Source organism: Ascaphus truei, chromosome 1 (assembly GCF_040206685.1).
Source record: "Ascaphus truei isolate aAscTru1 chromosome 1, aAscTru1.hap1, whole genome shotgun sequence".
NCBI lineage: Eukaryota > Metazoa > Chordata > Amphibia > Anura > Ascaphidae > Ascaphus > Ascaphus truei.
In genome coordinates this window covers 313,899,878-313,926,936 of record NC_134483.1, presented here as the reverse complement: position 1 = coordinate 313,926,936, position 27,059 = coordinate 313,899,878, and the positions used below count along the sequence as shown (strand labels likewise).

Below are 27,059 nucleotides of genomic sequence, written 5' to 3'. Positions count from 1 at the left end.
TCTGTCTCTGCTGCTGCTGCTGCCATTAGTGTTCCCAGCTCCTGCCCTGCTGTGTGTGTAGATCTCACCGCTTCCTGTATGCCGCCTGGCTTGCAGTGTTTGTTTCCCCTCTGCGTTGTGTGTGTGTGTTAATATAGTTATTGTGTTTTCTTGTAGTCCAAGAAGACCAGAGCTGTGGGTTTTAATTGTACTTATTTATGTGTTGCAATGGCTGCCTAGTGTGTGGTTTGTGTAGTTGATTCGTTTTCTTTCAGCCGCGGCAAGAGAGTGTTGTAATTGTGTTGTGCATTAGTGGCTGGTGTGTTATGTCTGCCACTCCCCTGTGTGTCTTTTTATAGTTGCCTGTCTCCCTGCAGCCCCGTGAAGAGCACAGTGTGTAGTGTTCAGTGGACCTGGCAGTCCCTTTGCACTGTGTACGTGTTGTGTTTGTGCGGTTGTGTGTGTAGTTGTGCAGCATGGAGGGAGAAAGCACCACTGCACTCATCTCTGGGTTTGTTTTTGGCGCCCTCACTTTCCAGCATCTGAACTCCGGATCAGACACTGTGAGTAACAGCACAAGCAGGGACACACACACTGTGAGTAACAGCACAAGCAGGGACACACACACTGTGAGTAACAGCACAAGCAGGGACACACACACTGTGAGTAACAGCACAAGCAGGGACACACACACTGTGAGTAACAGCACAAGCAGGGACACACACACCATGACAGCACAAGCAGGGACACACACACAACATGACAGCACAAACAGGGACACACACACACCATGACAGCACAAGCAGGGGGACACACACCATGACAGCACAAGCAGGGACACACACACCATGACAGCACAAGCAGGGGGACACACACCATGACAGCACAAGCAGGGGGGGACACACCATGACAGCACAAGCAGGGGGGGACACACCATGACAGCACAAGCAGGGGGGGACACACCATGACAGCACAAGCAGGGGGACACACACACCATGACAGCACAAGCAGGGGGACACACACCATGACAGCACAAGCAGGGGGACACACACCATGACAGCACAAGCAGGACACACACACACACCATGACAGCACAAGCAGGGGGACACACACCATGACAGCACAAGCAGGGGACACACACACCATGACAGCACAAGCAGGGACACACACACCATGACAGCACAAGCAGGGACACACACACCATGACAGCACAAGCAGGACACACACACACCATGACAGCACAAGCAGGGGGACACACACCATGACAGCACAAGCAGGGGACACACACCATGACAGCACAAGCAGGGGGACACACACCATGACAGCACAAGCAGGGGACACACACCATGACAGCACAAGCAGGGGGACACACACCATGACAGCACAAGCAGGGGGACACACACCATGACAGCACAAGCAAGGGGACACACACACCATGACAGCACAAGCAGGGGACACACACCATGACAGCACAAGCAGGGGACACACACCATGACAGCACAAGCCAGGGACACACACCATGACAGCACAAGCAGGGACACACACCATGACAGCACAAGCAGGGACACACACCATGACAGCACAAGCAGGGGACACACACCACCAATGACAGCACAAGCAGGGACACACCACCAATGACAGCACAAGCAGGAACACACAATGACAGCACAAGCAGGAACACACAATGACAGCACAAACAGAGGTGACACATTCACAGCACACGCCGGGGGACACATATTCACAGCACAAGCTGGGAGACGCACAATGACAGCACAAGTCATAGGGGGACACACAGCAGAGCTCAGTGACCATATCACTGCATTGTGACTCCCCTGTCATGCAGCTCCCCCAGCCCCCAACGTATCTGTGTGCATGATGTGAGGAGGAAGCGCAGGGGGCCAACTTCACTCACCAGGGACAGCATGCTGCTTATGTGTGTTACTGAGACATGAGGCAGGGAGGAAAAGCATGCACATGAGGCAGGGGAGAAAGGAGATGAAAAGGCAACATGAGAGGAATGTGAAGGGGGAATAGATAGGACAGGGGTAAGTAGAAAGGGACAAAGCAAACCAAAAGGAGGTGCATGGTCTTTTAGAGCTGAGCCTGCAATTACAGTTTTTATAAACAGGAACACAAGGGTGAATATTTAGCTAATTTGACACCTCATATTTAATTTACCTCCTTGAGTGCTTAGCACAACTTTGCCAACCAATTTCAATGCTTGACTGCCAAAACCTGGAAGGTCTGAGTTATAATCAGTGACCTCTTGTTCTAAGTTAATATCAGAATACTGAGGCACAGGAAATGTTATGTCATCATCAAATATAAAGAAAGGTTAATAATATTTTTTTTTTTTTAAAAGGGCATTCTTATATAGCGTCAACAGGGTACACAGAGCTGTAGTTAAACACTTTTTGCATGCACTTACTATCTAATGTTGTTGCCTGAGTCACAGTGATATAATGTGACTGGCCCAAGGTCACAAGGAGAGGCCACTGGGATTGGAGCTCTGCTACTCTGCTTCAAACTGAATGTCATTGTTTTCAGTTTGTGCCTTTACTCACTAAACTACTCCTAAAGTCTAGGTCAGTGATTTTCAACCTTTTTTTTGGTTAAGGAGCCCTATAATTTATATTGTGAATTCTGTGGAACCCCAACCCTCTCTAATAGCGCATCTGAGATCAGATGCATTGTAAGGAACCCCAACCCTCTCTAATAGCGCGTCTGAGATCAGATGCATTGTAAGGAACCCCAACCCTCTGTAATAGCGCGTCTGAGATCAGATATTTTGTAAGGAACACCAACCCTCTATAATAGCGCGTCTGAGATAAGATTATTTGTAGGGAACCCCAACCCTCTCTAATAGCGCGTCTGAGATCAGATGCATTGTAAGGAACCCCAACCCTCTCTTAATAGCGCGTCTGACATTAAATGCATTGTAAATTCCTCTGTGTTTTCTCAAACTTTCATATGATCGGAAAATTGCACAGAACCCTTCAGCGACGTGCGCAGATCTCTGCTTGATAAACACTGGCCTAGGTTATGACTTGTATCATAAATATATTGCCAATCCACTTTTTTTGTTTAAGGAGAGGGAAGAATACTTGGGACATACTCATTGAATATTCATAGGGTATTTAACAGTGGACCTACTGTAGTGTGAAGGCAAAAAAAATTTGACACACACTTACTTTAGTTCGTGGAGAGAGCTGGAGCCACAAGTGGGTTAGTGAGGATGAGTGAATAATTAAATAATTTATACAAAGGCCCTTCATCATATGTATTACATTTATCGAGTTGTACTTTGCGTTCTTTTTGAGTTTATTGTAGCTTCACTTGTCTCAGCTGAGTCTGAGCATTGAGTGTTCAGAGCTGAATCTGAGCATTGAGTGTTCAGAGCTGAGTTTCTCCAACTCACATTGGTTAAAGCTCAGAACCTTCAGCCAGTTCTAGAACACAAGGGATTGTGGACATTCTTCCTACATATCTACATTTTGAAGTCATACTTACAGTATGTGTAAATAGAATGGATTCATGGAATTATGAACAGTGCGTGTATAATGCTTTTGTCAAAATAAAAGTGATACATACAGTATGCAACAGGAGTCATTTGTATAAGAAAATTATGTTCACAAATCCTTGGTGACTTGGTTTAACCTCCAGTAGTACATTTTCCTATTTTTTTTTTTTGCCCCTTCTCCTCTACAAATACAGCTGTAAAGTATATACCGGTAATACAAAAAAAAAATCCACCTAGATTTAAAGAGGTAATGGTGTGCAATAGCATTGTTGAATACATTGCAGTAATGGTTAAATCATGTGTATAAAATGACTTTGATACTTATTTTCTTTGGGCGCAAAGGAAGGATTTCTTCTTGGAGACGTGAAGGGGGAGGCCAAGAATAGCATCACGGACTCCCAGATGGATGATGTGGAAGTGGTTTATACAATAGGTATGTTTCTTGTCAAACCACTAGGGTGTGCTTTGTCTTTTTAAACGTTATCATGGCATCTGTAAAATGACATTATTTGAAGTTTCAGTACCACTTTGGAATTGGACTCCCTGCCTAAACATTAGCATCCGTTTCATAGAGACTACGCTTTTGGGTCATGTTTAAAAGAGGTGAATTTTCCTTTCGCTTGCAATTACGTTTGCTGTATGTTGCTACAAGTCCAAAGTATTCGCATCTGCCTCACAAATCAAGAACTGTATATGGAGACCGAGATAGGGGGGGAGAGAGAGATACTTCACGCAAAGTCTAATTTAATGAAAAAGATAGCAGTAATCGGGATCAAAAAGATGTTTTGTCCATAACACAACATCCAACCTTTCAGTCCTCTATGGGACCTTCATAGGACGGTCTACAGTCATGGGGACCATGTGAACTTAAATACAGTAAAAAAAAACCCGGAAGCGAAACACAGAAAAAAAATGCGTAACTCTCGGGCTATGGCACTCAGACCTGGTTGACAAGCAACCCCTTGTAAACAAACACATTCCCAGTGACGTCTGCGTGATCCCCCAACCCTACATGCAGAGTAAAAACGACATAAATATACATCGTATCACTGTATGAATACAGTCCTATCTAGAAGGCTGGTGCTAATTGTTGAACAAAGATAACTTTCAACAATATTAAATGTTGTTTGAAACAAAATGACAAACTGTTGGCAGTGAATCCTAAGTACTGAGTTCTATGGAAGGAGCCACAGAAACAAAAGTCCAGTACTGTTCCAAGTACCACTCATATATTTAGAACTTTCAGAGTCCCGAATTCACCTTTGTCCTGCCGTCAGTTTCCGCGTTCCTTGGTATCGCTAATTACCCGGTTTGCACATTGCTCTGGGTATTGCCGTACCAATGGTTGTATAGTTGGGACAGTCCATCTCCTTGGTTTTTTGCCTCGCCCGGCTCATACTCTGGGGGCACCCACAGCAGCAGCCGATATGTCATGGGATCAAAGACCAGCTCACTGGTTAACGCCCATCTTGCAGCATGGTGTCAGCACCAGTAGGTCACCTTACATGCCACCTGCTTTGTTAGCTGGTACTGGCAGCAACTCAGTCTGCATACCACTCCTGTATGGGCGATGTGGGTGTTCATATGCTCTGGAAGCGATGCAGCTCATAGAGGTGGCCCCTCCATCACGAGGCATTCATTCAGTGATGAAAGTGAGTGCTGTCTGTGGGTATATTCAATCCAACATGTACAGCAGCATTGTGTTTAAGTAAGCAGGTACCTTCTTAGTGCCGGCAAGAGAGTAGATCACTACCTTGATTAAATTCTTCCCTGAGTGCACAAGCATTAAACCTAATCCATGTCGGGAAGTCACTTAGATCAGTGCCATCCACTTTACTTGCCATCTCATAGCAGTGCAAACTAGAAGGGTTGTAACTGGGCGCTTGTGACAGTGAAGAGGTAACCAGGCTCACTAATAAAGGTTAAGCCCGTTTGGTTACCTCTGATCCATGTTTTGGGGTCCTACAGTGTCAACTCTTGGGTGTAACTGTTGTATATGCATTGCCTGTAATTATGCGACTCCCCACTAGGGGACCCTGCTTCATCACAGCTCAGAATGGTAATTGGGGCATAGGGATGTGAGGTGTCCCTGAAACAGTCAAGGGGTCCCTAGGTTAATTGGGATGCCCAGTGAATGCCCAGGTCACCCAGAACCTGTAAAGGAGTTCTAAGGGGCTTTAACCATGCTTTAGCACAGCCCAGAAAGGTAAACTGGGCATAGGGATATGAGTTGTCCCTGAATCAGTGAAGGGGTCCCTAGGTTAATGGGGATACCTAATAAATGCCCAGGTCACCCAGAACCGGTATAGGAGTCTGGGGGTACTCCAATCATCTACAAGGTTGTGAGGGGACTTTTAAAAGTCCAGTCCTAAGTTTATTGTATAGAGTGTGGGGAATATGGCTAGTAAGAAATAACGTGCAGCTTCTTATTCTATTTCCCATAACCCACAGACTTAGGATATTTTTAACGTGTATATTTTATTAAACTGTGTATTTTAAACATATGCTTGTGCATTGTAATAAGCTGGGACTTTAAGAACCGGGGGTATGTGAGCCAGGTGGCCACCAAGTTGGTGCCACTCTGTCTGCTCAGAGGTCGGGGCTTGAAAGGCCCAGATGCTGCCAGAGGTGTGAAGAGCAGTTGGGCAGGATGGCTAGGTGAAGCACCCACATCCTGAAGACCAAGGAACGCTCTTTGCATTTCCATTTTCTCTTCCCCAGACTGGCCAGAGCCTATCACCGCGGGGGGCATGGAGGGAACTAGAGGCAGAGGTGCCACATTGCACCTGCCCCTGGGTTCATTCACATTTGTAGGTAACCCTGTTTTTGATACTGGTTTGTCACAGATTGGTTACTCACAATATTCTCACGCTCCTGATAGGGAGATAGAATTCTGTGAATGAAAGCGAGAGGTATTATAATCCTGTGCACGCCTCAGATAGTCAGTTCTCTCAAGATTTTAAAGTTTCCAAACACTCTCCGGATTCTAAGGTTTTGCAGTCTGCAGCAAGAAAGAAAAGGGCTGCTTCAGCAGAAAGCTGCCTGGAATATTTTCTGTTCTGCTTTTTGCAACTGTTATCAAGGGAAAATCCATATTTACGGGTTCCCTGCACCTAGGAGAGTCTAGCTTTGTACCCCATTCCCATGTAAGTGTGTTTTTTGCCTGTATTTTATGTATCATTGTGTGTGTGCCTATTTTAAGTGAATAAACTACAATTTATTTCATTATCTTGTTTTCATCAATGTATGATCCGGATTAAAAGGTGTAAATGGTCTGGTCTCCCGTAACAGCACTATTTAATGGAACTCAGTGAATTTGAAGTGCTAGTTCATATTAAGTGCTAAATGCAAAGTGAACACGCTTGTAATACTCAAAAAGCATGTAAAAGTGAAATCAACAGATATATATTAAACACACAAATCAATGTAACTGTGAAGCAAAATGAAAGGATTTTTAGATCACCACCAATGTGATGAAAATATGCTGTGTGATATACAGGCATACCCCAGTTTAAGGACACTCACTTTAGGTACACTCGCGAGTAAGTACATATCGCTCAATAGGCAAACGGCAGCTAGCGCATGCGCCTGTCAGCACGTCCTGAACAGCAGTACCAGCTCCCTTCCTGTATCGAAGCTGTGCGCAAGCGGGGAGACTATAGAGATTGTTACAAATGTGTTATTTACATCAGTTATGCACGTATATGACGATTGCAGTACAGTACAGGCATCGATAAGTGGGGAAAAGGCAGTGCTTCACTTTAAGTACATTTTCGCTTTACATACATGCTCCGGTCCCATTGCGTACGTTAGTGCGGGGTGTGCCTGTAATTAAAAAGCAGCTCAAACAACCCTTTTTGACCTAAGGTCCATATGAGGTAGCGCAAAAGTGGTTTATGGGTGCTCAAAATAGTAATAAGACTAAGTAAGTCAATAATAAAGAATAAATTAATCAGAAAATAGATGTGCTCTTGCATGGAGTGGGTAATAGGTATGGTAAGTGAGATGTCCTGCATTGATTGATGGTGACTTCCCTGAAGGAAACAGTAAATGAGGATTGTTCTCAATGCTGTTGCCTCATTGGGAGTGCATCATGTAATAATAGTCTTCAATAGACAAAAATTGCTCATATTACCTCTTTGTTCATTTTATTCTTCTGTAGATTGCTTTGAAATAAGTATCCTTACCCACTCGTAGAGCCTATTCCTGTTCTTGTGGGCGTGATCAGCTGTAAGTGAGCAAGTTCAGATGAATAAAAAGAGAACAGCAGCGCACAGCCAAAAAAGAGCCAGGTTTGAAAAAGTATGACAAAAATCTTTATTTAATGATAAAATATCACCCACAGGGTGTGAGACCCTCCTACGCATTTTGCACGCCCTCAGTGCTTTATGAGCTCCTTGATAAAGCACGGAGGATGTGCAAAATGCGTAGGAGGGTCTCACACCTCCTTTGGGTGATGTTTTATCATTAAATAAAGATGTTTGTTTTTTTGGCTGTGCGCTGCTATTCTCTATTTTATCCATATGAGGTAGCGATGTCTTCAAGATAAGGGGAGCGCAGGATTTTCACAGTGTCGATATATAAAATGAAAAAATGTGTATAATAGTGAAGCCAGTTAAGTGCTAATTCTGAACTAATATAAGGGTAAGTATTCCACTATCAAACTCCCCTTTAAATGTGGCATATCAGAGATCCAATCTCTCTCTGATGGGAGCATAGATATAGTTCACTAGTGGGTGACCAATAGATGCAGCCGCTTCCTTCCAATGTAACTCAAAATCAAAAGAGACTCAAGGTAGTGTAGTATGTCTACAATGTGTATTAGAGAATGGAAAAAGTATATAAATGTGCACTCACATTCTTCACAACAACAATGCGCATTGGAACATAGGGAGGTCCCAGGTATCTCTTTGCCGGTCCTTGCCTGCTCGCTCACCTCTTCCGTATTTTGATGTCACTTCTGGTGATGTCTGGTGTGCGGGCCGAAGAAGCTGGGCTGGAACCTCTCGACTGCCAGGGCAAGCAAACGATTCAACACGTGTCGCCGGAGCTTTGTCGGGAATCTTAGCACATCCTCCCGCTTCACAGTATTTTTGCACCTCTAGTCTCATTAATCAATTGTCAAATCAATCTAAGCTACAATTGTTCTAATTTGAAAAAATGTGTATAGAATCTTATCTGTTAATGATACAGTATAGTGGCATTCTTAGAAAGGTGGATGAGATGACATACAGAATAAATGTATGTCTCTGAAACACTGATGTAGTTCAGTTTACTGTATTAATAAATACAAACTAATCTTGTCCATTAACACAAGGCTTGCACTAGATAGGCAGTTGACCACAGCATTGTGAGGTCATGTGAGCTCATAGTGCAGTGTTGGTTAGCTATAAATGTTGGACCCTGCCAGGAGGAGGTATTAGTCATTGAGTAGCATGGAGCAGAGGAGGTGTTGTGCCAGCATCAGGTTGGTTACCTCAATAAGATCCTGAAGACCAATGAGGTAGAGAGAAGATGTGATTCTAACAAGGGGCAGGGTCGCATTTGGGATTACTATTTTGGGGTGAATATTCTCTTATTTTCCTAATATTATAAAACAAAAAAAAACATTTACTTCAGTTTGACATCATCATAACCGAGTGACAGTGGAGGGGAGGAGATGAGGGGGAAGTGACAGGAGAGGGGGGTATTTAGTCTGATGTATTCATGACCAAGTAAAGTGGGGTGATGGAGGGGTTTAGTCTGACATCATGAATAAATAAATGGGGTTAATGATGATGGGGGGGTGTTGGGAGAGGGGTGTGATAAGAGGGAATGATAGGAGATGAGGGGGTTTAGTCTGATGTTATCATAACCAAATAAAGGGGAGTGATTGGGTGGTGATTCCAGGAAGTGGTGGGGGGGGGTTAGTCTGATGTTGTCATGACTAAATACAAGGGAATGTGGGGGGCGGGGACAGACCAGAATATCATTAAATCCTAGAGCATATTAAAAAATAATAATCTCACAATACATATTATCTTGGCATTTTATTACATAAAAAGCAGATTACTTTTAATGCTCGGAGTACACACGTAGATAACCAGTTGCTCTGCAATGGAAAATAAGAAGTATGTATTTATACAGTATGTACACAGTATGTACACACACAGACTGATTTATCCTCCAACTTGGTTGCTACCCTTCTACTTTTTATTTGTCCAAATGTAGACCCATATTTATTGAATGGCACAAAGAAGTACAGCTCTGCTTACTTGTTTGAATTGACTTTAGGCTGATCTAAGGGCATAATTCACTAAAGGGTAAGATTTTGCATTCATTAACTCCCATTCAAAGGTGTGCTACATATTAACACTTTAGTGACTCTGGGCATAAATCTGCAAAGGTTTTTCGATTTGAATAGATTTGAATCCGAGACCTTATAATTTAATGCAAAAGAGAAAAACGCATATAAAACTACTTTTAAGGGAAATTTGTAGGCGCCCCTCATTTGCATTTGACATAGCTTTGCCTCTTTTTTGGGTCTTGTCACGTACGGCACACCTTTTGGGCATGTGATCTGCATATGGGACAAGGGTTAATACACAGCTATCTAGCTGACCACATTTTCACCTTCCGCAAAGGTCAGTCAAATGAAGAATATCTCCCCCACTCAGTCCCAATATACCATCTGAGCACATCACTTATATATGCAATCAGGGTTAATATACACGGCTACTCTAGCCAATTCACCTTTTGCCTCAATATTTACAGCTTACTCGATTGCAATAATTCCTGTTTCTGCCACCCAAGAAATATCAAATATGTAAATTGCGGAGTCTAAGGTCCTTGTTTATTAATGGAAAAATTATGCACTTGACACAGAAACAAATCTGTTGTTGTAAAATGTGTCCAAAAATGTACTTTACTCTCTATAAAGCGTGCAACCAGTTCAATCAGAGCCCAAAGCATCACTTATTAAAGTGACTTTAATATATAAAAAGACTGTGCTTAGATTACAGAAAAAAAATTACTACAAGAACATAGTTACAATAAATGGATAAAACAAACAGAAATCCCTATATAGACGGGCCTCGGTTGTCCACCGGAATTTGTACCACAAACCGCTGTCGGATACTGGACCGTCGGATTGCTGATGCAATGTTAATTCATGGCGGTGAGCGTCAGATAATCCGTTCCGACGTGGGATAATGCGTTCACAGGAATGCATTATCTGGCGTCTGTTAATGCGTTTGACGGATCACGGACCATTGCATAGTGAGGACCCACCTGTACAGTACATTACCAAATGTCATATTTTTTTCCCGGGGAGGTTACTGACGTATGATAGATTAGAACTCACAGGTCTGATCCCAAAACTCACCTTGTTGAATTCTAACTTCCCTTCATTGAGAACCACATAAACCCACCCCTGTCATCAATCAGCCATGGAGTTAATCCACTGGGTCTGACTGAATATAGAAACACACTCATAACTTCATTTTCTGAATACTTAGACACACGTGAGTCATATCAATAGATTCAGGCGAGTTTGCTGAATGCAACAATACTAGTTTTGACCAACTTGCTAAATTTGAGCGGCAAATGGATATCTGTCCCTTGCCGCCACCTCAACCTTATGTTTGGACTTATTGCATCTGTCTTCTTACAACGATTACAAATATATATATGTTATTCTTCAGAATAGATGTCATCCCATGATATCCTATTTTTAATATAGCCCTCAAGCTAAGTGGTGACCTGTTTGCCACCTCTCTCTCTGTGATGCACAGGTGATATTTCAAGAATGTAAGGATTTCTTTGAGGCTGAAGGACCAGGATCCAGCTATCGTCCACAGCCTTCTAAACTGTACATAATTCACTTTTAGTGGGCCATCAGTTATAGCCCCCCCAATTAAGCCCTCTTTGTAGATCAGCACAGACACAGGAAGGGTCTTGACCTGTCATGAAAACAATTGTTGTATTTTTAACATAATTTCTAACCAATGTTAACCTTTGAAGTACCAGATTAATTAAAATGCTTAATGTTCCACGTCATTTTTATTACAAGGATTATCATTTAATCATGCATTATATCACAGATGTATTTTACATCATATAATATTCCATACAAATCATAGGATGACATTTTGGAAATGTAGAATGTCCTTCACAGGATCCAATGGCGCAATAATATTTGTCATTTTATGATGAACACAAGGGAGCTGGGTTATCGGTTAGAGACTCGTAACTGCATTTCCAAACTTTTATGATGACTAAGGAAAACTCGCAATGTTCCCTTAAAATAGATATGTCAATATTTTGGCATGTTGTAGCAGTGGTCAATCCAAACTGAATTTTAACACCTACTGTAACTTGTGTACACTATAATTCATCTTGTGCTTTTAGTATATTAATACTTATTGTGCATATTTTTTTCCTCAGATATCCAGGAACATGTACCTTGTTATCAACTTTCCAGGTTTGTATCTACTTGCATATTAGAAGCTTTAACAACCTATGAGAAGTATGTACAGGAAATCAGGGGAGCAGTTGCACCTTGAAATAAAAACAAAATCTACATGGTGTAATAATGTTAACACAGTGAAGTGGTTTCTAAGAAAACTTAGAAAACTAGATAAGGAGGCTATAGCACGTATAACCAGCCAGACAGAATGGTAAAACCATAGGAGGATCTGAGATCTCAAGTAGAGACAAAAACACAGGGATAAAACAAACACTTTATCCACAAATAAAAGAATTGGAGGCTTACAGGATCCAAAAGGATATACAGCATAGGGAGTATGTAATCTTCAGATCACTTCTCATCGCCTTTCACTGCTGCTGCTGCACGCCACCCAGACTGCGTCTCGAACAGCCGTCACGTCACTTCCGGAATTCCGGCCGGTTGGAGATGACGTCACGGGCTCAACGTTCTCTCTCTCTCAGTCTCAGGGTCACACTCAAGAGTGTAGATGTAGATTTTGTTTTTATTTCAAGGTGCAACTGCTCCCCTGATTTCCTGTACATACTGTTTCTGGACCTTGAAACAGTCCATCTAAGGGTTTGAGTGTTTTATTTGTACCCCTACTTGCACTTGTTGATTTTTATTTATTATCACATTGCACTTTTGTATATTATACTATTTCACCTTGTTTAATTCTAGTATTAGAGCGCCATCTATTGTTTGTTAACCTATGAGAAGTACCTTACCTTAAATATTCTACAAAATACAAATTTGCCATGGCCTGAAATTATATTTCATGCACCAACTCATTAAAAAGGATCTTTTTTTTTTTTTTTTAAAGTGATGAAATAAAGAATAATTTTGCTTTTGAGTAGGTGTTATTTAAGAACACCAAAACATTAGTAACTAAACCAGTCTTGCAATAAGGTAGCAAATCACGATCACCATGTCGTTGTTTGCAAATTCACATAGATAAGAGCAAACATGGGTTCTTAGATGAGTAGTTTATTGACGTGCAGCTTAGAGTATGATCATACACAAAAATCAATCAGAGACTCTGCCAGGGGAGGTCCCAAGCAGGCTTTATATACACTTATAATTTCCTTTGTCTAACATAGGTTATTACGCAGCATATAATGACTACTCCCTATTCTAAACCTATATCATCTTATAGGTCACTAAAATAATTAAAAACTGGGTTAAACCAGCTCAGTACAACAATAAGGTATGATAAGATATATTTTATCTCATTATTCTGTATAACTGAAGAATTGGTAGTTCTGGGCGTTGAGCCAGAGGAGTGGCCTTGAGAGTCTACTGCTAGCGATACTCAAAGTCGCAACAAATACATTTTTTCCCACAAAAATTAATTCAGGAACACAGCATGAAAAAATAATTATGAGACATAACAAAACAGACTAAATGGAATCTGAATACTGCTAATACCTCATCTCCAGAGACACCCCCCCCCCCCAGTCCATTTCAACAGTATGTCCATTTCAACAGTATTATTTCAACAACCGTCTTCCAATTTGCCTTTCTCATTATAAACCATAATGAAATAATTTGGTACGACGCTAAAGATTTAGGCCTAGATCCACTAAGCCCTGTTAAGCTACTTCATGTGACATTAATCTATGTTAATGTCACCTTAATAGTTAATGCTGTATTATAAAGAGCATTGTGTTAACTATAACAGACGTTTGTAATAATGACTTAGAAATTAGCGTTATATCATACCCTGTTTTCTAAACTCTATTAGGATTAACGTGGGGAATTAATGTTACAATATTTAAATTGTAGCTAAACTTGGTGTTATTCAAGTGTCTGGATAGGTGCAAAGCCAGAGTTAGGAATTATTTAGATAGCGTAGCGTTATTTAGTTCTCTTTCTACCTCAAGAATAAGCCCTATTTCAGGGTCTGCCTAGGAGTAACGTTACTGGAAGATAACAAAACGTTATCCTTCAACAACATCTCATGAACCCCTTTCTAATGAAATAGTAATGCTGTTGTTTTTTCATATAGTTAGCTTTGTGGATACGACGTTAACTTGGGAAACATAACATCCATTCCTGTTTAAGGTAACGTCATGTTATGTTCCCCCAGCTCTCAGATATTTAAAAACTCGCCTTTTCAAGGAAGCCTATCTGGCATACCTCTAACATCCAACTCCAGCTGTGTGACTGGACCAATCTCCATCCTATGTAACCCCCCTCCCCCATCCCCCAACTTTAATGGAATCGTCAGCTGTCTGGCTGGGCCATATTCCAACCTGAGGTCTACTCATCCCACAATGAGCAGCCACTTTACCTTGTTTTCACATAGTCTCATTTCCTCTAGACTGTAAGTTCTCGCGAGCAGGACCGTCATTACCTCTTTGTATCGGTTTGTGTATGTTCGTCCTCACCTGTATGTAACTGCATTTTGTAATATACATAACTCTGTACCTCATTGTACCGCGCTGTGGACTATGGTGGCGCTTCACAAATAAACGATAATAATAATGTACCCTGATTTAACAGCGCTTAGCACATCTAGGCCTTCGTTCAGTGGTCTTTGTTCAGTTACATGTCAAGCTACTGACGTAGCCAGACTCATTGTCTCCAGAGCCGTGGCTCCGCAGATCGCGCAAGCTGCGATCGCCGCAGATCGGACCCTATGCAGTGTTAATCGTCTGGGGCCGGCCGGGCAGCCACTATGGCGTTCCTGGTGCCAGAGACACTGGAGTCTGGCTACATCTGTAGATCAAAATACTGTACGTCTGTAATTTTGAATTCTTAGTGAAGGCAATTACTCTCCTTACTTCACTAATGACTGTCTTCACTAGTTTTTACAGTGCACTCGGTGACCTGAATAAACCAGAATTGAAAAAGCTATTCACAGGCCATAAAAAAGTAAGTGAATTCTTGGTGATTTCTTGTAGTAAGCTGTCAGTGAGAATTTCACTGCTGCCAGATACACTTTTTAGCCTATCCAATGGATACCTGAATTTTCTGAATAAGTAAATTTAGAAAATTGTATAAATGTAATATTTTTTTTAAAGACATAATCCCTACGCTCACACACATTTTTAACTCCTCCCTCTACTCTGGTACCTTTCCATCCTCCTTCAAGCATGCAATAGTTATACCATTACTCAAAAACAGCAAGCTTGACCCTACCTGTCTTTCTAACTATCGACCTGTCTCCCTCCTGCCTTTTGCCTCTAAACTCCTTGAACGTCTTGTATTCTCTCGCTTGCTCCATTTTCTCAACACCTATTCTCTCCTAGACCCTCTACAATCTGGCTTCCGCACTGCTCACTCCACGGAAACAGCCCTCACTAAAATAACTGACGACCTCCATGCTGCCAAATACAGAGGTCATTACACTCTGCTCATATTACAGTACTTGACCTCTCTGCAGCATTTGACACCGTGGACCACCCTCTTCTCCTTCACATTCTCCATACTCTTGGTATTCGGAACAAAGCTCTATCCTGGATCTCCTCTTACCTCTCCCATCATACTTTCAGTTTCTCTTCTGCTAACACCTCCTCCTCCTCTATCGATCTCTCTGTGGGGGTACCCCAGGGCTCTGTACAGTACCTCCTTCCACATAACTATTGGAAATACGATCATTCACTCAGTAGCCCAAGCACGATGCCTAGGGGTCACACTTGACTCCTCTCTCACATTCTCCTCTCACATTCAGAACGTTTCTAAAACTTGTCGCTTTTTTCTCCACAATATAACAAAGATACGCCCTTTCCTGTGTTGCTCGATTGCTAAAACTCTGACTCTGCCCTCATTATCTCCGGTCTTGATTACTGTTGTCCGGCCTTCCTGCCTCACCTGTCTCCCCTACAATCTATCCTAAACGCTGCTGCCAGAATCACTCTACTCTTTCCTAAATCTGTCTCAGCTTCTCCCCTGCTGAAATCATTCTCCTGGCTTCCAATCATATCCCACATCTCGCACTCAATTCTCCTCCTCACTTTTAAAGCTTGACACTCTTCTGCCCCTCCTTACATCTCAGCCCTAATTTCTCGCTATGAACCATCCCGACTCTTGCTTTCTTCACAAGGATGTCTTCTCTCTACCCCCTTTGTATCTAAAGCCCTCTCCCGCCTTAAACCTTTCTCACTGACTGCCCGCACCTCTGGAATGCCCTTCCCCTCAATACCTGACTAGCTCCCTCTCTATCCACCTTTAAGACCCACCTTAAGACACAACTGCTTAAAGAAGCATATGAGTAGCACCGTGGCTAATACTATACACATGATGCATAAAGCTTGGCCCCTTGCAGACACACTTAACAGAATGCCCTCCCACTGCCTCTGTACGTTCTTCCTACTTAACAATTAGATTGTAAGCTCCTCGGAGCAGGGACTCCTCTTCCTAAATGTTACTTTTATGTCTGAAGCACTTATTCCCATGACCTGTTATTTATATTATTTGTTATTTATATGAGTGTCACATATTACTACTGTGAAGCGCTATGTACATTAATGGCGCTATATAAAGACATACATACATACATCTGTGTTATGAAGGATACTAGTCAACAATATTTTTTTCAAGACTGCACTTTCACTAGTTTTTTTTATTTTTATGGAAAAGCAATGTATTTTAAATGAACTCTCTCCCTTTTATGTCCTCTTCACATATTGTAGAATAAACCTATTGTAGGTGTGGTACGGTACAAATGTATCTACAGTATTAACTTATTAGTATTAATCTATTTACTTGCTGTCCTCTAAACATGTTATTTGCTGCAGTGAAGCACAGTATACAGCTGCTTTTGCAATCACACACTGATAAATGCGCCTGTTCAGATTTGTTATTCTTCAAACTTTTACAATTTACCATTGGGCACCTGAAATTTAATATTGTCGGGATGCCCAAATTTACCAGCGGTATTTCAGTACTTTGCACTGGGAGATTGCAGCAAGGGAATGTGATGTTTGTGCAATATTGTGGAACGATCGATACACTGAGAACACTGTGCTGAAACGTGTAAACCACAAGGTCACGGTCATCATTGGAAATTTTGATTCCTTAACATGAACTTGAACCATATAATGACATGAAAATGTTAACACGTTTCCAAATCAATGAAAGCTGCAATGTTAGCCAATATGACAGATTCACCAAGATATGCTTTTTTGGGCAGGTTTTTGGTAACTAACACTATTAACTAAAAAGGAATGTCCATTCACAGAGCAGGTGTGTCCATTGGTGTATCTCCGTGTTTGGCTTCAGTAGAGCTCAAACTGCTTACAGAAGTTCACTTTTCGTATTAGCCACAGAAAATCAACAATAAAAGAAATGTGTATTTGGTGGAAGAGTATAGTTGTATTATACATTCAAACTTCTGTATCATCATTACTATTATCATTTATTTATAAAGAGCAAACAGGTTCTGCAGTACACATGTATGATACCGAGTCTGTCAAAACGTACGACCCCTCAGTCAAGACCTTTGCTAATTGTTAAAGGATGCGCGAAAAAGAATCCATGGTCAATTTTACACATCTCTACTGATTAAGCAACTACATAATTTGAAATATTTAGGTAAAACATACTGGAGCTTAATGTGCGCTCACATCTGTTCTCTCAAAGGCTTTGCAAAATGGTTAATGTTGTTCTGCACATTGCATAATTAACTAATTTGTCGAAGCTCATTTCGTCAGCAAATGGGTTCATATTTACTTCTTTTTTCTACAGTGTTTCTTAAATCACTGTAATAAACACAATATAAAGAAAAAGAAAAGGACAAACATCCACGTCACTTTGTATTTACACCACTCCAGATTCACTCTTAATATCCATACAAAAGGCTGGTTTGTTTAGCTCTCAGAATTGGTGTAGTTGCCCATACATTGTTTACTGTAGATCACCTTTCAGTTATTTATTACAAATAAAAGCTTTATAAGAAGAGTATTAAAAGTATTATATAGTCTCTACTTTACAGTGTTGTTTAAAGTACCCACAGGTGATTTAGTTGAAACTTTTACTTGATTTTTTATTTTATTTTTAATCTGAAAACGTGTAATGTCTTCCTTAGTTCTAATGTACCTTTTTCTTTCTGTTTTTAATACCATCTGGTTACAGAATGTGATTGGTTGGTACAAATTTAGACACAACACAGATCAGGTCATGACGTTCAGAGAGCGGCTTCTCCACAGGAGCCTGCAGGAGTACCTTTCAAACCCAGGGCTTGTCTTCTTGTTACTGACGTCAAATTCAACAACTGAGATTAAGTCTACACATCGCATGGAGTACGCTTTACATAAACCACAAGACGGGCAAGTAACTTGCTGCTACTCTTAAGTTTCCAAACACAAGTGCAGTCCCCTTAGCAGCATATGTTGAAGTTGCAGGTGTGAGAACAGTAACATTTTTAACAATATTTTTTAAGCTGTTCAAATGCATTTGTGAGAGGCTTGTATTTAACTGAGGAAACAATGTGGCATCAATTCCGAAATGCTAGTGTTTAAAAAGGCAATTCAAGCATCTTAAAAAATAAAAAATGTTATTTTAATATATGCAGCCTTTGATTACGTTTATTGAAAACTAATTACCTAAACTGCCGGTTTATTCGTTCTCCCGTGATCAATCAGCCTGCTTCTCGGGGTTCACTAAATGGCTGCCTTTCAGTTTCAAATCAATCCTTCAGTCAGTGTAATTCAGTAGCTACAATGTAGTCTTATATTACTACGGTAACATTATCTATTCTTACAGTTTGCAGCTCAAACTGCTGGGAATATTGGCAACAAATGATAACAAACCGGAAAGTGTTACAAAGATTTTGTACTGGTGGGGAAGCCTGCTATAGAAATCAAGGGATGCTCAGTACATTAAAACTCATTAAAATGGCATTGAGTTGAATAATCATAAAAAAAGATAATACTTCTAATACTATAGAACTGATTTTTTTTTAGAAAACACACATGCTGAATATTGCATGGATTGCTTCTTTAAACCGAAGGAATGCAAAATTATTTGTGTTTGCGAAAACTACACAAATACTTTGACATCTATTTATATTGTAAAAAAAAAAATAGGAACAAAATAGTGGAGAATTTGGCAATAAAGTGTGCCATGAACTTGGAAAAGCAAACATACTTGTAAACAGTATCCAGTATCTGGCTACATCACTACAAATGCATCCATGCTTTCTGTTTAGGCTGATTGGAGGGCAAATAGATAGTATCTTTATACTCTTTTGCCTCATGAAAAACCTGCATAGTCCTTGTAGCCATAGGGGGTGCTAGAAAATGTGACCATGAGGTTGCGGTCCCAGTCATCACTGTGGCACGCGGGGGGGGGCAGCACGTGGACAGCGCTAACCGCGATCTCCAGGGAGAGAGGTAGATTGCGACGGGAGGGGGCGTGGTGTTTTGCGGGGCGTGACCATGACCTCACGCGGCTGGTTCGCCCTCATTGGCTGAACCGCTGGCGGGGGCGTGGCCACGCCTCCGTCGCAAGTTCCACATACAATTTTTTTGTATGTGAGAAAACCTGCAGTACAGCGCGGCTGCTAAATGCGCGCCGACGCTTGTACTTGACCCGGATAGATTGGGATAGGCTTGTGTGCATAGCGCACACCTCGGCGTGCGCTGTAGAACGCACTGGGACCGCAGCCATAAAAGGTATCGCACACTACAATATCTATACACTTTCATCTGCACAAATCTGCAACAAGCTATGAATGTTCTGATGTCTTATTCAACCCTAATCAGGTGTGTGTGTGTGTGTGTGTCCTTCAGTCTTTTCCAGAGAGTGCCACTGGTAGTCGCCAACCTGGGCATGTCAGAGCAGCAAGGATATAAAACTGTGTCTGGATCATGTGTTTCTGTTGGGTTTAACCAAGCGGTGAGAAAGCATAGGTAAGAGGAGGATGCAGGACGTGTGATTTTAAGACAATCCCACCTCTCTTGGGCAGAGGTAATAAGTGACTCTGTATTCTTGAAAAGCTGCTGTACTACAATATTCATGTTATTCCATTAAATGTATCACAACCTATCAAGTATACAGGGTGGTTCACCATTGTGTTAACGCCATGGCATTGTAACCAGTGGGATGTGTGTATCTTTTGCAAAGTGTGTGAGTTATAAAATACACTTTACAAAACCCCAAACTAAGCCATTTTCCGTAATTGAGAATGTTGACATAATTCAACACTGTGAGAAAAAAAATCTAGCAATGTAATATTTTCCCCAGTTTCCTGGCGCAGTAATTTATGTATAATCATAAAAACATTTATACTGAGATGATTGATCAGAGACAGTCTCATTCAGTCCTGGTTTTGCAAATTACATTATTCTTACAGCCTTCCCTTGCGACAATCAATTTGTGGTGAATTATATACCCAAGACAAACTTTCTGTCCTTGATAACAAGGATCAGACAGCCCCCTTAACATATGTGATGAGTCTTTGCATTATGCAAACTTGCTGTTCCAAACCAGTCCCTTCTTCATATGTACTTGAAACCGGTTTACCAGCTCAGACCCATCATATTCTCTGCAGCAAAAAAAGATTATTGTGATCATGTAAAGGTCTGAAATAATCATTATTTTGTTCGAATAGGTTGGAGTTCTTTAACAAAGATGACACGTTGAAGGAAGTTAATAAAATCAATGATATGTATACAACTCTTCAAGAGGAACTGAAGGTACAGCACAGGCCATTGTATTGCGAATGTTTTGAAATGCAAAATAGACCCTTCAACTTAATTTTGACAACTTAAATGAAGGATATATTTTATTCTGAATCACAAATCCAGATTGAAAGTATCTGAAATTATTATTATTATAAGTCTTCAATGGGATTTTAATAATTGGGTTAAAGGATGACATACAGATGAGGCTACTGGTGATTTTAACCGGTTTGATTCAGGCTTTTTCTCTTGCATATTTGTACTGTAAAAGTAAATGTTTCCCGTTGTATTGCTTGATTTGTAATACTGTATGCGTCCGGGTTGCAGGTAGCAGTTTGGGCTTTTCTTTTCTTTTAAGGAACTTGAATTTTCATTCATGACATCGTGGTTTGAAAGCACAACTTCCACAATGCAAGATACATTGGGACTGACAGTGTAATGCGTTTTAAATAACAGCATACATAAAAAGTGTACATTCAAGGACTATACAGCCTAACTCAACACAATATAAAAATATTACATGTAAGATAAAGGAATATTTCAAGACACTATGAAACAAATTACAGCTTTTCTGCTTGTATGTAAAAAAGAAACAAGTTTCTATGAGCAGTGACAACAGTTCATTATGTTTGGTCTTCCCTTTTATCCATTTGCAGAAGACTTGCAGTGAGGTGGTGGGAAGTGAGCAATCAGTGGAGCAACTGCTAGAAGAAGTAAAAAAACTGAAGAAGGAAATAGCTGAAAAGAGAAAGCATATTCAGACATCTGGTAATTCCTGAGAATGGTATTTGTTATTTTGCAGTGGTTTATGAAGCCAGATAGTCAAAACATAAATTGACATATCTCATAAAAGAATAGAAAATTCCGAAGGGCTCAGGAAATATTCAAAAGTTTGAAAATATGTGAAATAGACAGAGCATCCCCCCCCCCCCCCAAAAAAAATCTTCAAAACATCTCTTTATTGTTTGCTGCTAAAACGTAGACTTGTGGCATGGACGGAAAGACAAACTTGCAACTGCATGTATTCGTTGCGCATTTCGTGTATTCATTGTCGCACTTTTTCTAATTGTTCTCTCATTTAGAGAAGAAAGTTCCAGATGATGACACACAGGAAAACGTTCTCCTGTGCCAGGCCTTCCGCAAATTCTTCCCTCATTCTGCTCTGCTACAAGCGTGCCGGCTTTCTATGAGCGGTAGGCAGATCTCGCACTGCTGCAACATCGACCATAACCTCGGTTTGGTTGATGAACTCACCTTAATGATCAAACAAAGCGACTTTCCAGAATCCCGGACAAGGCAGGGCAGAAAACGGAAGGTGATGGCTATTCAGGATGGAACCAAAGCACCGAAGAAGACCCGGCTGCTGCAGCTTCAGAAGATAAACCGCGCTAGTGGAGAGGGCGAAAGCAGTGACACAGACAAACTGTTGTTCCTAAGTGGCACTGAGACCGATGATGATAGTTCAGAAAAGATGAACTGTGCACGTCCACAGTCACCAACATTTTAAATGCATCTGCCAGCTTGGACATAACACATTGATTCATTTCATAGTCTTACAGAATTTCCTTGTCCTACAGTATGTCTAATGGAGATAAGAACGTGGCAGAATTATTTCATTTAGTGCAAGTTACATCTGGTGAGGTGAAACAAATAAATAAGTTCAAAATGTGTATTTTTGGAGAATAAAATACAGATTTAAAAATGACAAGTTCCAAGATGTTATATTATTTCAGTTCTGGTTGTTCCTAAATAGTCTAGAGATGACTTGCCCTTCATTTAGTGGCTACATTGAAGCAGGAGTTACAAAGCAAAAATGTAACATTACTGCTCCGTAAGGTAACAGACATGGTATTACAATAGTGAGAATTATGTTACAGATGCAGCGGCCGTTATTCGAACAAATCACGGAGCCGTTTGTGTGCGCTGCTGTACTCCACGCGGCCAATCGCCCCAGACACCCGGGTTTATCGCGGTTGCTTTGCTTGAATTTCATGGATTCTGTTTCTTTGTGTGCAATGAAATGAATGAATTGCAATGTGTACAGTACTGTGCTACTGTGTCAATTTCAGTGTATAACACTGTTTAACACTAAAATGCCTTTTTCTGCACTCGCGTCTTAAGGCGGGAAGGGGCGGTACGGTTGGAAGAAATCCCGCGCCATGACATGGGTATTCCAAGGTATACAACGCGTGAAGTGTTCGAATAACGGCCGCTGCATCTGTATTTTTGGAATGATCTGTAATTGAGATAAAATACACTGTGCATCTTGCTATTCAGCCAAAGACAAGCAATAAAGACACAATGAGCTTCTTGAGAATGTATATACCAGACAAGCAGCCTAAACCCAATCAAATGATTGCACTGCAATTATTTAACAGACTGTTAAAAGCAGCAGTCCACCCTATTCAGTACTTGCAAGCATAACCAAAGAAGCCTGGGGTGTCATCCGATTGCAGCTTCCAGTGTTTGGTTTATATCGGCTGCTAGATGAGGCTCACCCCAGTGCCCATATTTTTTTTTCTCCTAGGCAGGAATCCAAAGATCCCATAGTGGGCCGAAACGTTTACTTGATTTTTGGACTACAATAAAAAACTTCATTTTATCTATCTCTATGTGTTATGTCCAAATACACGCAAGTAAAAAAAGAAGTTATTTAAAATCCTGTATTGCTACATTATGTTTCATATTTCTTAGCAGACCTTTTAATCTGAGGATTGTAAATGAGCACGGGAAGTTTTTCACTTGTTGGGGAAAAAAATGATAAATTGGAAACCGTAGTTCAAAACAATTGCTCTATAGAGGGGAGACAAAGCGCTGTTTTTAAAACCAATCTTAAAAATAACAAACAATTGTGGTAGACAAAATGTGATTATATATATTGTGTACAGAAGTAGATTTAATGTTATATTTTAATTGCAATAGAAGTGTAATCTGAAATCAACTTGCCTGTTCTCTGTCTTGATGTAGAGAAAGCTAGTACAGTACAGTACTCTGTTTTAAAACACTTCTGTCGGTCATGATTTTTTCATTACCTCTGTTACAGAACTTGGTGTTTCAGTATCGATCTATAAAAAATTTCATCCTTAACTCCTTTTAATTGCAGCACGTATTTTGTTTATATTGATCCACTATAAAAAAATAACAAATGGATTTAACTTTTAACAACATTTTTATTGCTTCATCTATTTAAAAAAAGTTGAGCAATGTATTGCTTCATTCTAAGTAGTGGCCCTTTCAACGCCAAATGACAGTATAACGCTACGCTTATAGTGCCGGCGACGGTGACGTCCGGCTGCAGTCACTGGAAAAATCAAATTGAGATGACTTCCAGCGATCGCGAGCAAACCGTCGCGTTGCGCTTACTACAAGCGCACGCAACGACAGCAATGCTTTTTTTTTTGACGCGTCGCTTTCGCCAGCACTAAGCACAGCCTAACATGGCCCTAACTATCACCCATACTAAAACATCTAACATGTTCACCATGTAAACAAAATAAATTGCCTTTCAAGATCGAAGCTTGCTGGAAAAACCTAGTGGCCCACTATGGAACTTCAAAAAACTTCACCATTACAAAACGGCAAATAACTCCTTGTGTTTTCTTGCCCACCTACCTAATGTGTCTACTTTCCCTCTCCGATTCTGCCTACCTGTGTCACTTCACAATTCTTGCGTTTGTGGCTTGGCTTACCTCTAATCTGCCCACTTCTTGTTTGTTTTGCCACACGGACTTCCCTTTTTTCTATTTCCCATCTAATTCCCCATTCAATGCCCTGCACCTGTTGAGTAGAGCACAACATATTTACATGGCGTGCACTCCATAAAGGGAATGTTTCCAGGTGTGGCCTGGGGCTGGATGTCTGGAGTGTGCTCCCACAGAAATTAACTTCCAGGACTAATACAAATATGGAAAGCGCTGTCGGAATGCAGATCATCTAGTACAGGGGTGCGCAAACATGTGTCTGCGTCTCCCTGCCTGCTTTCCCCCGGCGTCATCTGACATCACTGCGTTATGTGGTCATGTTGCCCTTTGACCCTGCGGCGTCATTTGCGTCACCAGAAGCCGCCGGAAAAAAGGTAAGGGATATACAGAGGCCTTGCACGCTCCCCTGGCATTTCATTTAAATGTTGTGGGGAAGAGTTCGGAGCCTCTGTAAAGAACCATGTCCCCTCCCCCCCCAGAATGTTTTTGCGCACCCCATATCTAGTGCAATTACTGGGGCAAAGCAGTAGATTGTGTTTTCCATTGCCGACTGTTAAAGTGCATGCTACTGCTAAAGAACTGTGGCACGGTTCAGTCCTGTTGAACAATCCTTTCTAAAATGATGCAGGAACACAAACTGTTTTATGGCAAAACAATATTTATTAAGAAAACATAATATAGTCCATGTTTCAGATGTCACTGATTTTGGGGTCTTTGAGAAACGCCGGGTCCTTGTAAGTAACTGGCATAAATCCTGTAAAAAATAAAATTAAAAAAAAGTTCATGTTTTACCATGTACAGGTCTATGCATAAATTATATAAACAACAAATTATAACTTTTGGGTACATATTCTATAATCTTACCCATAATATGGGCTCGTTTAATGGATTTTGAGATTTCTTTTTGTTTCTTCCAACATAAGCCTAAAGGGGGAAAAACACTATAATTCAACACTTGAATTCAATCATTTAAACTTGGTTTATAAGGCATTTAAAACAACAGATCATGGTTGGTGGAGCAAGAAGCATGTTTCCTTGCCCCTGAAAATGTATTTGTACACATCCCAGTCAAACATTTCAAGCACCCCACTCACAATGTAAATATTGCCTGCTAATATAAAGTGCAGTATCAGTTAAGTTTGTGCTTAGCTTAGAAAAGAGGACAGTGTGATGAGCTGCTCTGCATCGTTGAGGGCTCCCCAATTATTTTGGGGGCACAACTCCCTGAGGAGTTTAGCAGTGTTTAGCAATATAAGCAGCGGAGAGGACTTTATTAACATATTTCTACAACTTTTGAAAGCTGGCCACATATCACCCATACTTTTGTAAAAATACTTTACCAGGTCTCCTTATAGAGGTAAACCATGCTATTTCAATCTGAACCCCTTCAGTGTACATCTGCGTCGCCCCAAAGGCGGGCACCTGATGGGGCTCCCCTCTGCACAGGACCAGTGTGCTAAGGGTTAACATTTGCTTGTACTTTGTGGAACGTCAACCCCACCCACTGGAATGTTAATGAGCCAAGAGGACACAAAGAACTTTATATTCGCATCTGCATTCAATCTGAACCCCTTCAATGTACATCTGCGTCGCTCCAAACGCGGACAGCCTTGGTCTGAGCCGACGAGTAGCTAAAGGGTGTGAGCCGTTTGGTGATGTTAAAGCTTCTCTACTTCAATCTGAAACTCGCCTGCCCTTTATCCCCTGTACCCAATTTTCCAACTCTATCTATCTGTCCATGAAATGTCTGTGAATTGACTGTATAACCTCTGTTCTTTTAATGTAACCATGTAATGTTATAACTCTGTGCCCAGGACATACTTAATAAATAAAATAAAGAAATTCTATTGGAAATAGACGTGAGGTTGGTTGATACAAACAATACTTAGTTTAAATTAAAGGCCAGTCATTCAGTGTGAATATATTTTTGATGCTTTAATCAAAGCCACAAAAGACAAAAAGCCCCAATGCAACATCCAATATGACAAATTATATCGTTAAATACTGACCTGTCTTTCTTCTCATAAGTAGGGGTCCTTACTTATGAGAAGATATCCAGAAGGAGAATTGGAGCACAGCTACACAAAAAAAATATGCTAGAGAGTGTTTCCCAAAATGAGAGGTTTATTATGGTCAGAGCATGGTTAACAGAAAAAATAGAGCCCTCAGGCCCCTACCGACATGTTTCGAGCGTGCGCTCTTTATCAAGGTGTACCTTATGAGAAGAAAGACATCAGTTTTTCACTATATAAGTTGCCATATTGGATGTAGCATTGGGGCTTTTTGTCTTTTGTTATATACATTAGGTCAGGGGAGCATATTATTTTTTCCCTGCGCCCCCCTGACGGCTTTTTGAAGCATTTTACTGCACATTAGAAACCTCATCCCTGTGCTTGTTTTCATGTAGGCCCAAACTCAAATAATAATAATAATAATAAACACAAATAAATTGCACAAATACCTGTTATGTGTCTGCCATAGATGCGACCAGTGTGAGGTGAAACAAACTGAGACAACAGCTGTTGAAGACAAAGATACAATGATGTTATTGGGACTCATTTGCTGCTCATTTGTTTTCATTAAATATGTAATACTTGTCCCTTCAGGGCAGGGGTGCGAAAACTTTTCCCCGTACGCACCCCTGGCTGCACTCCTAGGTGCCTCGCCCCCCCCCGCCCCCAAGTGACGTCACCATGGTAACGTGGCATCATTTGACGCCGGGTTACCAGGACAACGCAACGCGGGAAGGTAAGTGTATTATAGAGGCC

At 41.1% G+C, this 27,059-nt stretch overlaps 2 protein-coding genes across 6 annotated transcripts in view; one reads left to right on the top strand and one right to left on the bottom strand.

Annotated features, from left to right (window-relative positions):
* Positions 1 to 22,298, top strand: ABRAXAS1 (abraxas 1, BRCA1 A complex subunit). 3 transcript variants are annotated; one of them, XM_075605635.1, is made up of 9 exons: positions 1 to 575; positions 3,842 to 3,932; positions 11,924 to 11,960; positions 14,774 to 14,840; positions 18,042 to 18,235; positions 19,700 to 19,819; positions 20,521 to 20,605; positions 21,247 to 21,358; positions 21,673 to 22,298. In XM_075605635.1, the coding sequence occupies exons 1-9, from the start codon at positions 456 to 458 to the stop codon at positions 22,095 to 22,097; spliced, it is 1,251 nt and encodes a 416-aa protein (XP_075461750.1). In that variant the 5' UTR covers positions 1 to 455; the 3' UTR covers positions 22,098 to 22,298. The 3 variants fall into 3 exon arrangements, with proteins under 3 accessions (XP_075461750.1, XP_075461769.1, XP_075461760.1); XM_075605654.1 differs by having other exon boundaries at positions 2 to 542; positions 3,846 to 3,932; XM_075605645.1 differs by having other exon boundaries at positions 2 to 542.
* Positions 22,299 to 24,931: 2,633 nt separating this feature from the next.
* The window catches only part of MRPS18C (mitochondrial ribosomal protein S18C), a 22,668-nt gene continuing 20,540 nt past the window's right edge, over positions 24,932 to 27,059 (bottom strand). For all 3 annotated transcript variants that reach the window (XM_075605668.1, XM_075605684.1, XM_075605674.1), the window contains exons 5-7: positions 26,753 to 26,810; positions 25,156 to 25,215; positions 24,932 to 25,045 (exon numbers count right to left, since the gene is read on the bottom strand). In XM_075605668.1, the coding sequence (XP_075461783.1) occupies positions 24,981 to 25,045; positions 25,156 to 25,215; positions 26,753 to 26,810 (183 nt within the window). In that variant the 3' untranslated portion in view covers positions 24,932 to 24,980. The remainder of the gene's footprint in view (positions 25,046 to 25,155; positions 25,216 to 26,752; positions 26,811 to 27,059) is intronic.

Excerpts from the sequence above, each read along its gene's own strand:
- ABRAXAS1 (XM_075605635.1), top strand. The coding sequence starts at position 456 with ATGGAGGGAGAAAGCACCACTGCACTCATCTCTGGGTTTGTTTTTGGC. Across the intron at positions 19,820-20,520 it reads CAAGCGGTGAGAAAGCATAG|GTTGGAGTTCTTTAACAAAG; the intron begins GTAAGAGGAGGA and ends TTGTTCGAATAG. Across the intron at positions 20,606-21,246 it reads CTCTTCAAGAGGAACTGAAG|AAGACTTGCAGTGAGGTGGT; the intron begins GTACAGCACAGG and ends ATCCATTTGCAG.